Source organism: Phacochoerus africanus, chromosome 14 (genome assembly GCF_016906955.1).
Source record: "Phacochoerus africanus isolate WHEZ1 chromosome 14, ROS_Pafr_v1, whole genome shotgun sequence".
Classification (NCBI taxonomy): domain Eukaryota; kingdom Metazoa; phylum Chordata; class Mammalia; order Artiodactyla; family Suidae; genus Phacochoerus; species Phacochoerus africanus.
The window spans coordinates 5,631,437-5,643,509 of NC_062557.1; the positions used below are offsets into that span (position 1 = coordinate 5,631,437).

At 57.8% G+C, this 12,073-nt stretch overlaps 1 protein-coding gene across 2 annotated transcripts in view; it reads right to left on the minus strand.

The window, feature by feature from the left end:
* SAP30BP (SAP30 binding protein) overlaps positions 1-12,073 on the minus strand; it is a 37,508-nt gene that overhangs the window by 2,813 nt on the left and 22,622 nt on the right. For both annotated transcript variants that reach the window (XM_047758221.1, XM_047758223.1), the window contains 6 exons: positions 11,198-11,240; positions 5,562-5,650; positions 2,820-2,911; positions 1,457-1,517; positions 1,066-1,117; positions 163-221 (listed from right to left, as the gene is read on the minus strand). In XM_047758221.1, coding sequence (XP_047614177.1) covers positions 163-221; positions 1,066-1,117; positions 1,457-1,517; positions 2,820-2,911; positions 5,562-5,650; positions 11,198-11,240 — 396 coding nt within the window. The remainder of the gene's footprint in view (positions 1-162; positions 222-1,065; positions 1,118-1,456; positions 1,518-2,819; positions 2,912-5,561; positions 5,651-11,197; positions 11,241-12,073) is intronic.

The window sequence follows — 12,073 nt, forward strand, 5'->3', positions numbered from 1 at the left end:
TTACAGAGGCTTAAAATCCAGCACATCGGAGGCTGCTCAGAGCACCGCCAGGCAGTAACCTGGCAGAGGGGAGAGTAGCCTGGATGCCCCCAGGCTCGGCCAGCAGGACCCACGCGCTCCCAACACCCACTCTTTTCATCAGGACGTCAGCCCGGCACTTACTTTGGTTCGCTCCTTTTTGGCCTTTTCCAGTTTGTCCATTTCAATCTTCTGGGCTTTGGCTATGAAGACGAAGCAATCAGTTACACCAGCAGCTCTGGAAGAGCCCCGCCCCCCCCCGCCCCCGAGGAGCTGCTTTAGGGCGAGGGGTCCCCACTCGAGCATCTCTGCCTCTCTCCTGGTGCTCTTGTTTGACGGGTCCCCCTGGGCTGGGGAAGTCAAGTGCCGGCCTCAGCTGGCAGGCAGCAGAGGCCTCAAGGTCACAGGGCCTGGGGCTGTGCCCCCCCCAGAGGGGTCCGCTGCTCCTGGGCTTCAGGGGGGTGCAGACCCAGGGTCACTGCCTTCTCGGTGACCAAGAACAGACGGAACCTTGGCTTTTTAGATGAAATGGTGGCAACTGAAATTAAAGCCAGATAAAACTTGTGGGGGCCAAACGAAGCTATCTCCCTCCAGCCCAGATCTGCTCCATGGGCTGTGGTTTGGGATCTGGTACCTGGGATCTGGGGCCTTTGAAATGCCTCCCAGATGGGCTACTTCCAAGGGCGCTATACTCCCTGGCCTGGGACATCGTCCCCAGCCACCTGGCTGGCCTCTATCCGCCTTCAAACCTCAGCTCAGACGCGGTTCCCTCAGCGAGGCTGTCCCCCTGCTTGGCCTGGTTCGGTGGCCCCGCCTGCACCCCCATCGCCCCCTGCTTGTCATTGCTGGGGCCAGTCCTCGCTCCTGTCCCCTCCGCTGTACTCTACGCCTCCTACGTCAGGGCTGGGTCTGATTTGTTCATGGCTGTACAGCCAGCTCCTCGGACATGGCTGGACACAGCGGAGACCCTGAAATACAGGCTGCCTAACGACTGCCCAGGTGGACAGATGGATGGGTGGGCAGGTAGGCAGATGGACAGCTACCCACCTAATGCCTCATAGTAGGAGTCTTCAGACCAGCCGTGGGGGTCAAACATGTCCTGAGAAAGAAAAGCTTAAAGCTGCAGTCAGGGGCAATGGGTGACACGGGACTTTCGACACCCAAGTGCCCTCCCCTGGGTTTCCGTGGATGTTCTGGCCTGGAGTCTCCTGCTTCCAAGGGCACAGGGCTCACTGTCACCCTGGTCTTCTCCGCAGGACCACGAGGGCACGGGGGCATTCGCCCCCGCTTGCCCAAGCCAATGACGGGCCCAGGGGCTCAAAGGAGGGACGAAGACTGCAGTGCTGTCACGAGGCCCCTTTGGTGGCTCCTGGGCCGAAGCCAGTGGGCTGAGCCCAGGCCCTGGGCACCCCCCTCAGCCTCTGCAGGTGGGATGTACCTTTGGGTAGTTGGTGCCAAGCTCGTCAATCGCACAGAACTGGATGAGCTTCTCGTAGATGCTGAAAGGAAAAAACCACAGGCGCTGAGCAGGCCCGAGGCCTGCGGCCTGGAGTGGCCCTGACCTCGAGACATCGGAACCACTCAGCGCCTGGACTGAGGCAACGCTTCGCCACCCGGCTGAGCTGCTCTAAGCCAGCTTCCCGACGGGAAGGCAATGTTCACCGGCCTGGCAGTAAGTCACAGCCGACCCTCCATCCTCCCAGAGGGACGGACTACTAGCCAGGGGCCAGGACGAGGAGGATGTTGAGGCAAGGGCTGCGTTTTTGTCCTAAGTGAACGTCTGACCCTCAGTCTGTGTGGCTGGGTCGGGGCCACCACGCCGAGGCCTGCAGGGGCCACGGCAGGTCCCTGCTATCCGCACACCAGGCTCCTTCCTGAGTGTGTCACTGGATGGAGCAGGACCAAGACACAGCTCTCACCGGCGCACAGTCTCAATGACTTTCTTTCTTTTTTTTTTTTTTGCCTTTTCTAGGGCCGCTCCTGCGGCATATGGAGGTTCCCAGGCTAGGGGTTGAATCGGAGCTGTAGCCGCCGGCCTAGACCAGAGCCACAGCAACTTGGGATCCGGGCTGCGTCTGCAACCTACACCACACAGCAAGGCCGGATCCTTAACCCACAAGCAAGGCCAGGGATCGAACCCTCAACCTCATGGTTCCTAGTCGGATTCGTTAACCACTGAGCCTCGACGGGAACTCATCAATGACTTTCTGGCGGGGGGAGAGCCGGGGGCGATCATCCAACCCCCATCATACGGCTGAGGACGCCGAGGCCTCCAGGGTGCCGCGCCTCCAAGGCCAGGGCCTGAGAACCCAGCTGGTCCCTCAGCTCCCATGGTTCACACTGCTTCATGTAGTCGGTCTGGATCTTTTTTTTAGGGTTTTTTTTTTTTTTTTTTGCTATTTTAGAGCTGCACCCACAGCACATGGAGACTAGGGGTTGGATCAGAGCTGTAGTCGCCAGCCTACGTCAGAGCCACAGCAAGGCTAGATCTGAGCCGTGTCTGCGACCTACACCACAGCTCACAGCAACGCTGGATCTTTAACCCACTGAGTGAGGCCAGGGATCAAACGTGCATCCTCATGGATACTAGTCAGATTTGTTAACCACTGAGCCACGACGGGAGCTCTATCAGTCTGGATCTTTAATGGGGAACCCTGGCGAGGTTAATGCAGTCTGGGTGATGGCCCCTCTGGGCACGGTGGGAACTGGCTGGGCCCCTCCTTGCTGCCTCCAGGGGCCATCTCGGTCCCTAGTCCAATATCAGTCCGTCAACCCACCCTGCAGGCTCGTGGGAAACGCACCTGGGGTTCCGAAACTCCTTCTTCCTCTGGATGATGTAGTTCATATCCATTCCCTCCTTTATCTTCCGCTCATAAAGCTTCTGGATCTTGTCCTACGGAAGAGAAGCAGAAGACGCCTGTGACAGAGCCCCGCCCCTCACAGTCCCAGTTGAGTTGCACGTGCCATGTGACCACGGGAGAGCCACAGGACCACGTGAGGCCCTGCTCTGGCCACGAGCCTTTGACAAGCGCTGAGCACAGCTAAGACAGATGGAGACGGGAGTGCCTGCTGTGGCTCAGTGGTAATGAGCCTGACTACTGTCCATGCGGATGCAGGTTCAATCCCTGGCCTCGCTCAGTGGGTTAAGGATCTGGCGTTGCCTTGAGCTGTGGTGTAGGTTGCAGATGTGGCTCAGCTCTGGTGTGGCTGTGGCTGGGGTGTAGGCTGGTTCCATATGCTGCAGGTGTGGCCCTAAAACCCCAAAATAGACGGAGACCAGCCTGCTTTCGTTTGGCTCTGTCCTGACCCTCTCTGTGTGGCTGGCAGAGGAGGAATAAGAAGGTCACGAAGGAGAAGCCATGAGGACAGTGAACGAATCCCCTCTTGGTTCACTGGTTTCTGAGTCACCTGCAGAGGAGCTGCAGGCATCGGCACTGACAGGCAGGGGCTGAATGCTGGCTTTTCATCTGAACCCTGGGGTTACCTTCCCCGCAGGAGACCTGGGGAGGCCATGTCCCTGCAGAGGGGGCAGGAGCAGAGGTCTCACAGCCTCCCCAGTGTCCTCACGGATGGCCGGTCCCCAGCGCTTTCTCAAGAGGCCCTGTCGGGGTCAAGAGCTCGTTTCTCAGCCAAACTCCCCTCCAGGCCTCTGCTCTGGCTTTCAGTGGGCAACGGGAGGACCACCTGGCAGGGATCAGGCCAGTGCCACAGGAGTCCCCAGGCCCACAGAGACGATGCCCGCCACGGATGGCATCAGCACTGCCCGGTGCGGGAAGAGGCCCAGGAGCCGCATCTCAGGGCAGGGCCACCTCTGAGCGGGAGCCGTCTTAGCCAGAAAGGCCGGCGCTGGCCCAGGCCAGGTTGCTCGGCAGCCTCCCCCACTAGCGGCAGCTAAATACAGACTGTCCAGAAGGAAAACATTTGGGGCTTCTTCACCTGGTGGGGGGGTCCTGAGTGAGGCGCCCCGGGAACGCCAGGAGCGGTGACCCAGTCCCTCTGTCAGAAGCCAAGACCGGCCAGAGGACACGGCGAGCACAGAGGGAGGTTCGCAACACGTTTACCGGGGAAGAGACGCCCAGCGCTGCGCCTCGATGGTGCCCCTTTAAGGGGGAGGGAGTGAGGACCACCAGAAGGCTCGGCCCAGGGGGGCAGGTCTGTGTTTTACTGTGACTTTCTGTGTCTCCTGGACCATCAGCCAGCTTCTCCCATCCTGGGCGAACTACACTGTCTGCTCAGTGTCACAGCTTCTACTACTAGGAGCGTCGAAAAGGGAGGAATATTCTGGACTTGAAGGCTGGGCTGGCCGCCGTCTCTGCCTGGCAGATGGCAGGACGGTCTTGCAGGTTGTGGCTTGCTGCCTGGCATGGGGGTGACACAAGGCTGGGGGAGGGGCAGGTGGCGGTGGGGACGACTCAGCACGGGGAGGAAGCTTCTGGGAAGAGAAGCCACTGCGCTGCTCCCTCCCCCGCCCAGCAGCCCGGCCCAGGCCGCAGCATTCCCAGCCCCAAGCCCATTAGTCATCCGCGCTGCCTGGGGCCTGCGGTGTAGCCAGAGGCGCTGCAGAACCTACAGGTAGAGCAGGTGGGCAGGTGCCACCACAGGGCAGGCTTGGGTGTCTGCCCTCATGTCACAAGGTCTCATTCACAGGGGAACGTGCAGAGGGACGAGGAGAAACCACCTCAGAGACTGAAAAGAGGTGCAAATCCCAGCTGTCCCCCGAGGTCACTCAATGCTCCACCTGCTCAGATCAGGTCTGTAGGTGGTTTCTTCAGACAAGACACTGAATCGGTATTTTAGGAATATGAGGATACAAGGTTTTTTTTTTTTTTTGCTATTTCTTGGGCCGCTCCCGCGGCATATGGAGGTTCCCAGGCTAGGGGTCCAATCGGAGCTGCAGCCACTGGCCTACACCAGAGCCACAGCAACGCGGGATCCGAGCCGCGTCTGCAATCTACACCACAGCTCACGGCAATGCCGGATCCTTAACCCACTGAGCAAGGGCAGGGACCGAACCCGCAACCTCATGGTTCCTAGTCGGATTCGTTAACCACTGCGCCATGACGGGAACTCCACAAGGTTTTTTTTTTAGTGGTCGCATCCGCAGCATGCAAAAGTCCCCGGGGCCAAGGATCAAACCCACATCACAAAGGTGACCTGAGCCACCTTTACCACTAGGCCGCCAGGGAACTCTGGATTGAAGTTTTATGCACATACCTGCTTGTGATTTTTTGCATTTCTACTTATTTTACATTCTAATGATGCCTCAGTTTCTTTGTAAAGTGTCTCTTGAGATGTTCCCACTGGCTCAGGGTCGCACAGAAAGTGTGTTACTTTCTCTGCCGAGGTTAGGACTGTACTGAAGGCGAGTGGAGGGTGGCAGCGGGAACAGAGCAAACTCCTGAGAGGGGGTTCAGGGGGCCCGTCAGCACTGCAGCTCCTTCCACGGGCCTGTTCTGTTTACAGAAGCCTCCTAAAGTCAGACCAAACCACGCACCCGCCCAGGCGCCCTCCTCTACACGGGCCAGCAGCAGAGCTGTGCTTACCTGGAGGTGATTTGAACATCTGCCAGGAGGCTCCGGCGGGATCTTGATTTCATCAGGTGACATGTTTCGGACTCTTTCAGAAAAGGAGGCTGTTGAGGGAACAGAGAATTCTGTGGGTGGGAGGGTTAGGGTGGGGGACAGACATGGATAATTTTAAAAAAACCAAGCCAGGAGTTCCCGTCGTGGCTCAGTGGTTAACAAATCCAACTAGGAACCATGAGGTTGTGGGTTCGATCCCTGGCCTCACTCAGTGGGTTAAGGATCCGGCGTTGCCATGAGCTGTGGTGTAGGTTGCAGACGCGGCTCAGATCCCACATTGCTGTGGCTCCGGCGTAGGCTGGCAGCTGCAGCTCTGATTAGATCCCTAGCCTGGGAACCTCCATATGCCGCAGGAGCGGCCCTAGAAAAAAAAAGGCAAAAAGGCAAAAAGACAAAACAAAACAAAACCCAAACCATACAACCACTACGGAAAACAGTACAGAGGTACCTTAGAAAACTATACATACAAGTACTGTAGGACCCAGCCGTCCCACTCCTGGGCATATATCCCGATAAAACCTTCACTGAAAAAGATACATGCACCCCTGTGTTCAATGCAGCACTATTCACAATAGCCAAGACATGGAAATAGCCTAAATGTCCACCTGCAGATGACTGGATTAAGAAGATGTGGTATATACTCAGCCATAAAAAAAGAACAGCATAATGCCATTTGCAGCAACTTGGATGCAACCAGAGACTCTCATACTGAGTGAAGTAAGTCAGAAAGAGAAAGACAAATACCATATGATATCACTTCTATCTGGAATCTAATATAGGGCACAAATGAACCTTTCTGCAGAAAAGAAACTCATGGACTCGGAGAAGAGACTTGTCGTTGCCAGAGGGGAGGGGCGGGAGTGGGATGGACAGGGAATTCGGGGTTAATAGGTGCAAACTATGGCATCTGGAGTGGATAAGCAATGAGGTCCTGCTGTACAGCACAGGGAACTTGTCTAGCCACTTGCGATGGAGCACGAGGGAGGAAGATGTGAGAGAAGGAATACAGATACACGTATGACGGGGTCACTTTGCTGTAGAGGGGAGATGCACAGAACACTGTAAAGCAACTATAATGGAAAAAAAGATCGTAATAAAAAGTGAACAAACCATAGAAGGTACATCCTGTGTTTTCAGGGAGGAACACGTGCTATGCAACAGGAAAACGGGCTGCTCGGAGGAGCTCTGAGCTGAGATGCAAGGACGGGAAGGAGCCGCGGGCGCCAGCTTGGGAAGAGCGGCCGGGCAGAGGGCACGAGTGTGAAGACCACGTGTGGCCACCTCGCGGCAGCTCCGTGAGGAGAGGCCACGCCCTGGGTGTGAGGGCAGATGTCCCACAGGCAGCTGGGAGGGGGCGACGGGGAGCCAGGACCCGCAGCACCTGCCCCTCTCTGGGGGGCACGTCCTCCCGCCCCGGCCGCTTTCAGCGACCAAAGTGAAGTCGCTAACCCCGGGGCTGGGAAGAGAGGGGCGCCGCTGGCTCAGGAGGTCAGCCCGCTCCGGCCCACCGCTGGCTCTGCCCCTGCAACCCCCTCACGGCGCTCCGGACACTCGGGGTGGCCCGATGCCATCCTTCTCACCTCAGGCTCCCCTGCCCAGGCTACAGAAACCCAGGGCGCCTTGGCTTTGGGACTCAAAAAACTGCACTGTGCATACGTGGCACTGACACAACTACCCGCTGGTCATTAGCTCCGGGCCCTTAAAAATGGACCCGTCAACCCACTCTTGGCCCACTTCATTCTCGGGAACAAAAGGTCTGATTCTGAAGAACCACACCTCCCAAGGGACAATTCCCTAGGAGGTCTGGCCAGCCCACCCAAGTTCCTCCCTCTCCACCCGCTTCAGGCTGCGCAGGCCACCCTGGCGACTGCAGTCTGCTCTGGATCACTCAGACAATGTGCTGTTTGTTGGAAGGTTCTGCCTGTGCTCTTTAAGACATTCTCTCATGAAAAGGAGCACACAGCGAGCAAACAGCGGGCGGGGCGGGGCGGGGCAGGAGGAAGGCAAAGAATGAACAATCCAGCCCCAATAACACCCAGCAAGTACTGACTGGGTACCCACCATGTGCCAGGCCCCAGGCGAGACTCGTCCTCAGCCCCAAGTGGCTACCCAGACGGCCTGGGGATGGCTAGCAAGCCTTCCCCTTCTCTCCCCAGGCTGGGTGAATGTTTTCTCCGCAGATAAGGTGCTGTGATTTCTGCTCAGAGCTTCACTAGTCTCAGCTGCCTCCGAATGAGCCGGCCAGTGCTGCAAACACCGAGGACGGGGCCCAAGCCCAGGGCGCAGTCTCCTAACACAGCTACGTGCGCGATTCTCCCTATCGACGGATTCTCCCTAGATCTGCCGCTTTGGATGACACAAAGGACAGAGACGGGGTGACGCAGCAGGCACCCTGGTGCAGCCCGGGCAGTTTCCACCACAGGACTACGTGCTTTTCTTTGGCCAGCACCTTCCCTCTGCCTCCTGCCTCTGAAGGGTGACACCCAGATCTGGCTGGAGTTCAATCTCATCTTGACTTCCTCCTTCCTCCCAGCCCTGGGAGGGCCAGCAGTTCTAAGGCCGGGGCTCAAGGAGGCTCCAGAGCCGGCTGAGAGTGGAATTAGCTGGGGTGTGCTGGTCCCTGCATTTCGCAAGCATGGGCCACAAGAGCAAGGAGGGCCTGGGCAGCTTGGGCCCACAGCAAGGAGGGTTAAGGCTTCCGCGGGGTGGAGGGTGTATGTGTGCATGTGACAGAGAGACAAAGAATGCCCTTTGGCATTTGCCGGGAAAGCCTTTCGGAAAAACAGGGTGTGACACCGTTGCCACAGCAACCCAACCACATTCAGGCTCAAATGGTATATAGTGTGACCAGGAGCGGGGAGCCCCGCCAGAGCTCGTGGGTCAGGAACGACGGAATTCCTCGGGAGTGGACACATTCAGGAAACTGGATAAGAGGTTATCTCTCAGATTTCAGGAGCACTCTTGCAGTGCTCCTCTTTTCTAAGTCTCAGAACGAACCCAACACATATTGGGCGATCTGAGCAGCCACAGAGCCTCCAACCACCTTCCCCAGAAACACAGAGACGTGTGTCCAGGAGCTGGGGGGCAGCTCCTGTCTGCAGCTGCTCCTGGGTCTCTGGGGATATCCTTGGCGGGGGGGGGCAGCTGTACTCAGGATCTGAGATGCCTGCTGGCGGTGTGATTCACCCCACGTGCACACCCAAGCCACAGAATTGCGCTGGTATCCATAGCTGCCAGGTACGAATCTGCGCAGAGGCGGCTGGCCAGCTGGCCTTATGTAGCGGGCGGGAGTAGAGGCTGCCTGGAGGGTACCGTGGGGCTGGGGGCAGGAGGCAGTGGAAGGACTGCAGCTCCCTAGAGACATGGAGAACCTGGCTCGATTGCCACCCTGGGGCCATTGTCCCAGGCCTGCCCCCGGGGCACCTGGAGGGCAAGGTCGGGGTGTGTGTGCTCCCCTTTGTCTGGGGAGCCCTGAGCCGGCTTCTCTGCCTTCACTTGTGCCATTAAACCTGGGGCTGCCCACACACGTGAAAACGCTTCCCACACCCTCGGAGCAACCCGAGTCCTACATCTGGGGCCATGAATCAAAGGAGGTGACGACCAGGGTGCTGGGAGCAGAAGTCGCTCTGTACAGAGCAGCTACCACCTCCTTGGTGAGAAACGGGAGAGGAAGCAAAACCATGAGGCTTAGAGATCCATCCACTTGTGTCCTCCGTGGGTGAACAGATTCAAGAAATTGTGGTGTCACCCCACAAAGAAATGAAATTAGCAATAGAAAAAAAGAAAGAAACTACAGATGTTCTGAAGAACACGGACGGTTCTCAAGACCGTTACGGGGACTGAAAGAAGCCAGACTGGGGTGGGGGTCGGGGGGAGAGACTGAGTCCACTTATGTCAGTGGTTCTTAACTGGGGGCAACCGTGTCCCCCAAGGGGACACCTGGACACAGCTAGAGACATTTTTTGTTGTCGCACCTGGCCGGGGGAGGGGAGGCTGCTGCTGGCATCTAGTGGGTAGAGACCAATGATGCCGCTCTAACCTGTACACACGGTGCACAGGCCAGGCCCCCAGAAAAAAGAATTATCCAGCCCTGAATGTCAGTAGTGTCCAGGCCGAGAAATTCCGATTTATAAGAAATTCTAAAAAGGACAAAACCATCGTGAAGAAAGCAGCTCACTGCTTGGTTGAGGGGAGGGGACGGGGTACACTCTGGAGTCAGAGACTTGTTCTACTTCACGACTCGGATGGGGTTAACACGACCGTGAGAACTCACCCGACGGCGCACTTAAAGCTGGCGAATCTTACCCTACGTGAGTTATACTCCAAGAAGCTATATTTACGAAGCGACAAGGGGGGAAAGCGGACCTTGCGGGGCGGCGGGTGGGGGGAGGTTGGGGCTCAGAGGGCTGATGCTCGCACAGTGCGGGGCTTGCTGGGCGCTGTCAGCACGAGCGGAAGGCACTGCCTCACGGGGCTGCTCTGACCTTGGGTTCTTGGCAGTGACAGCAGGGACGGGAGGCGGCGGGTGAGGCTCCGGCTCACAGCGGCCCTTGCGGACCATCCCCTCAGGGCGCCACTTTCCAAAGAGCAAACTCTAAGGTTTTAGGAAAATTCGTGTTTTTATGGGCTCTGAAAGACTCAGCCCATTCTTCAGAAAACTCAGGGACAGGCAGGACCCCGAGGGTGTGGGCTGCTCAGCATGGCCACGCTCCTACCCGATCCTCCCTCGGGAGACAAACACCATGAACGATTCTCAGTTCCTTTAGTCAGGAGAGCCGCACTGGGCCCTCCCCGCCCATGCCCGGTGAAGGCATCCTGCCCAGAAAAAGGACCAGTCGGAGTGGCTACAGAAGCAGCACTTCCAGGCTGAGTCCTGGGCTTCCCAGGGCCGGAACAGGTGAGCCTCGAAGGTTCCATCTGAAAGCACAGGAGCCGGCTCTGCAGGCGGCCTGCGAAGCAGAGCCATGGGGAGGAGGAACCCGGCTTTGAGCAGGCAGGGAGGGAGGGTCAACCCCTCCATGAGGTCTGGCCAGGCCTTGGGAGAGCCTCACAAAGTCCGTGGCCAAAAGGAAGGAGTTAAGAGACTTTCTAAAAGACTAAGAGGCTGGATGACCCATGTGCCTTCTTCCAGGAATGTAACCGCCCTGGCCAGTTACACAAAGGGTCCCAGACTCCAGGGCTGTGAGGCATGTTCCCTCCTGGGGACAGAGCAAAGTGCCAGCAGAGGCCACATGGGAGGGCCCCTGAGCTCCCTGAGCACATGACTATGCCAGCGGAGGGGGTTGAGGGGCCTATAGACAGAGGACGGCACAGGGGGCACAAGCTCCCAGCCGCAGGGGGCCCTGACAACACTGGCAACTGACCAAAGCCCAGGGCAACACACCATGAACATGACTTTCAAAGAAGAACTGTTCCCTGGGGTCTCACCCAGACGTCTTAGGAAAGGCCAAAGGCCCTGAGAGACAGTGTGGAGAGACAGCCCACAGCAGCGCAGCTGCCTTGGCCGAAGCAGAGAGAAGCCGGCCATGTGGCCGGAAGCCAGCTGGCTCTGGGCAAGGTGGGGAGACCTGCCCCCCGAGGTGGCCGGAGTTACTCACCCACTAATTCCTGGGGATCTCGCTTTTCTGCTTCTGGGTTATCCTGCAAAAGAAAAACAGAAACACAAGGAGTAAACCTGGGGCTCCTGACCCATAATTACTCTCTCACTGACACCACTCAGGGTTTTAAAGGAAGGAGAAAAGGTGAAAGCACCCCCAGAGTGAGGTGATACTTTGGGGGCCTCTTGCGACCCCTGCACCTCCAGGCACCTGCTTCAGTCTCTGCTCCATGGCCTCCAGCAGCACAGGACCCCCCAGGGCCGAGGACAGCAAATGCCAGCCATCCATCACCAGCACACCTGGACCATGCCCACGGCCCCAGGACACCAGTGCCTCTACCTGGTGCCCAGGAAGCAAGAGTGGCTACTTTATCACATGAGAATCCCAAGACCAAAGCACAAGAGAATGCTCCCAAAGGATTTTTCTTACATTTTGCTGAAGCAAAAAAAAAAAAAAGAGAGACATTATCCCAAGGGGGCGCTCACAGAACCTGGGAGCAGGCAGGTCAGGGGCAGGGCTTGGAGGCAGCCGCTGTCCGGCTCACCTGGCAGCTCTCCTAACAACGGCTAACGCTCTCTCCAAAGGAGCGCCTCTGCCGACCCTTCATGCAAACCTCCCCCGTGGACACCCACTTCCACGTGTCCTGCGGTGCCCGTGGTGCACACAGACCTAGGAGCAAAGGCTTCTCAGCAGACGGCTTTCAGGACCCGCTCTACAAGTCACTGCTCAGAGTAAACGCTTCATCTAAACCGAATCAACCTGGAGGAGGCTATGGCCCTGGCTACAGCCACACCCCAGGGCACTTTCCTTGTTCCTACGTCCCAAACGCACACTGGCACGAGTGTAATGTCTCCCCCATTTCTGGGGAAACTGCGC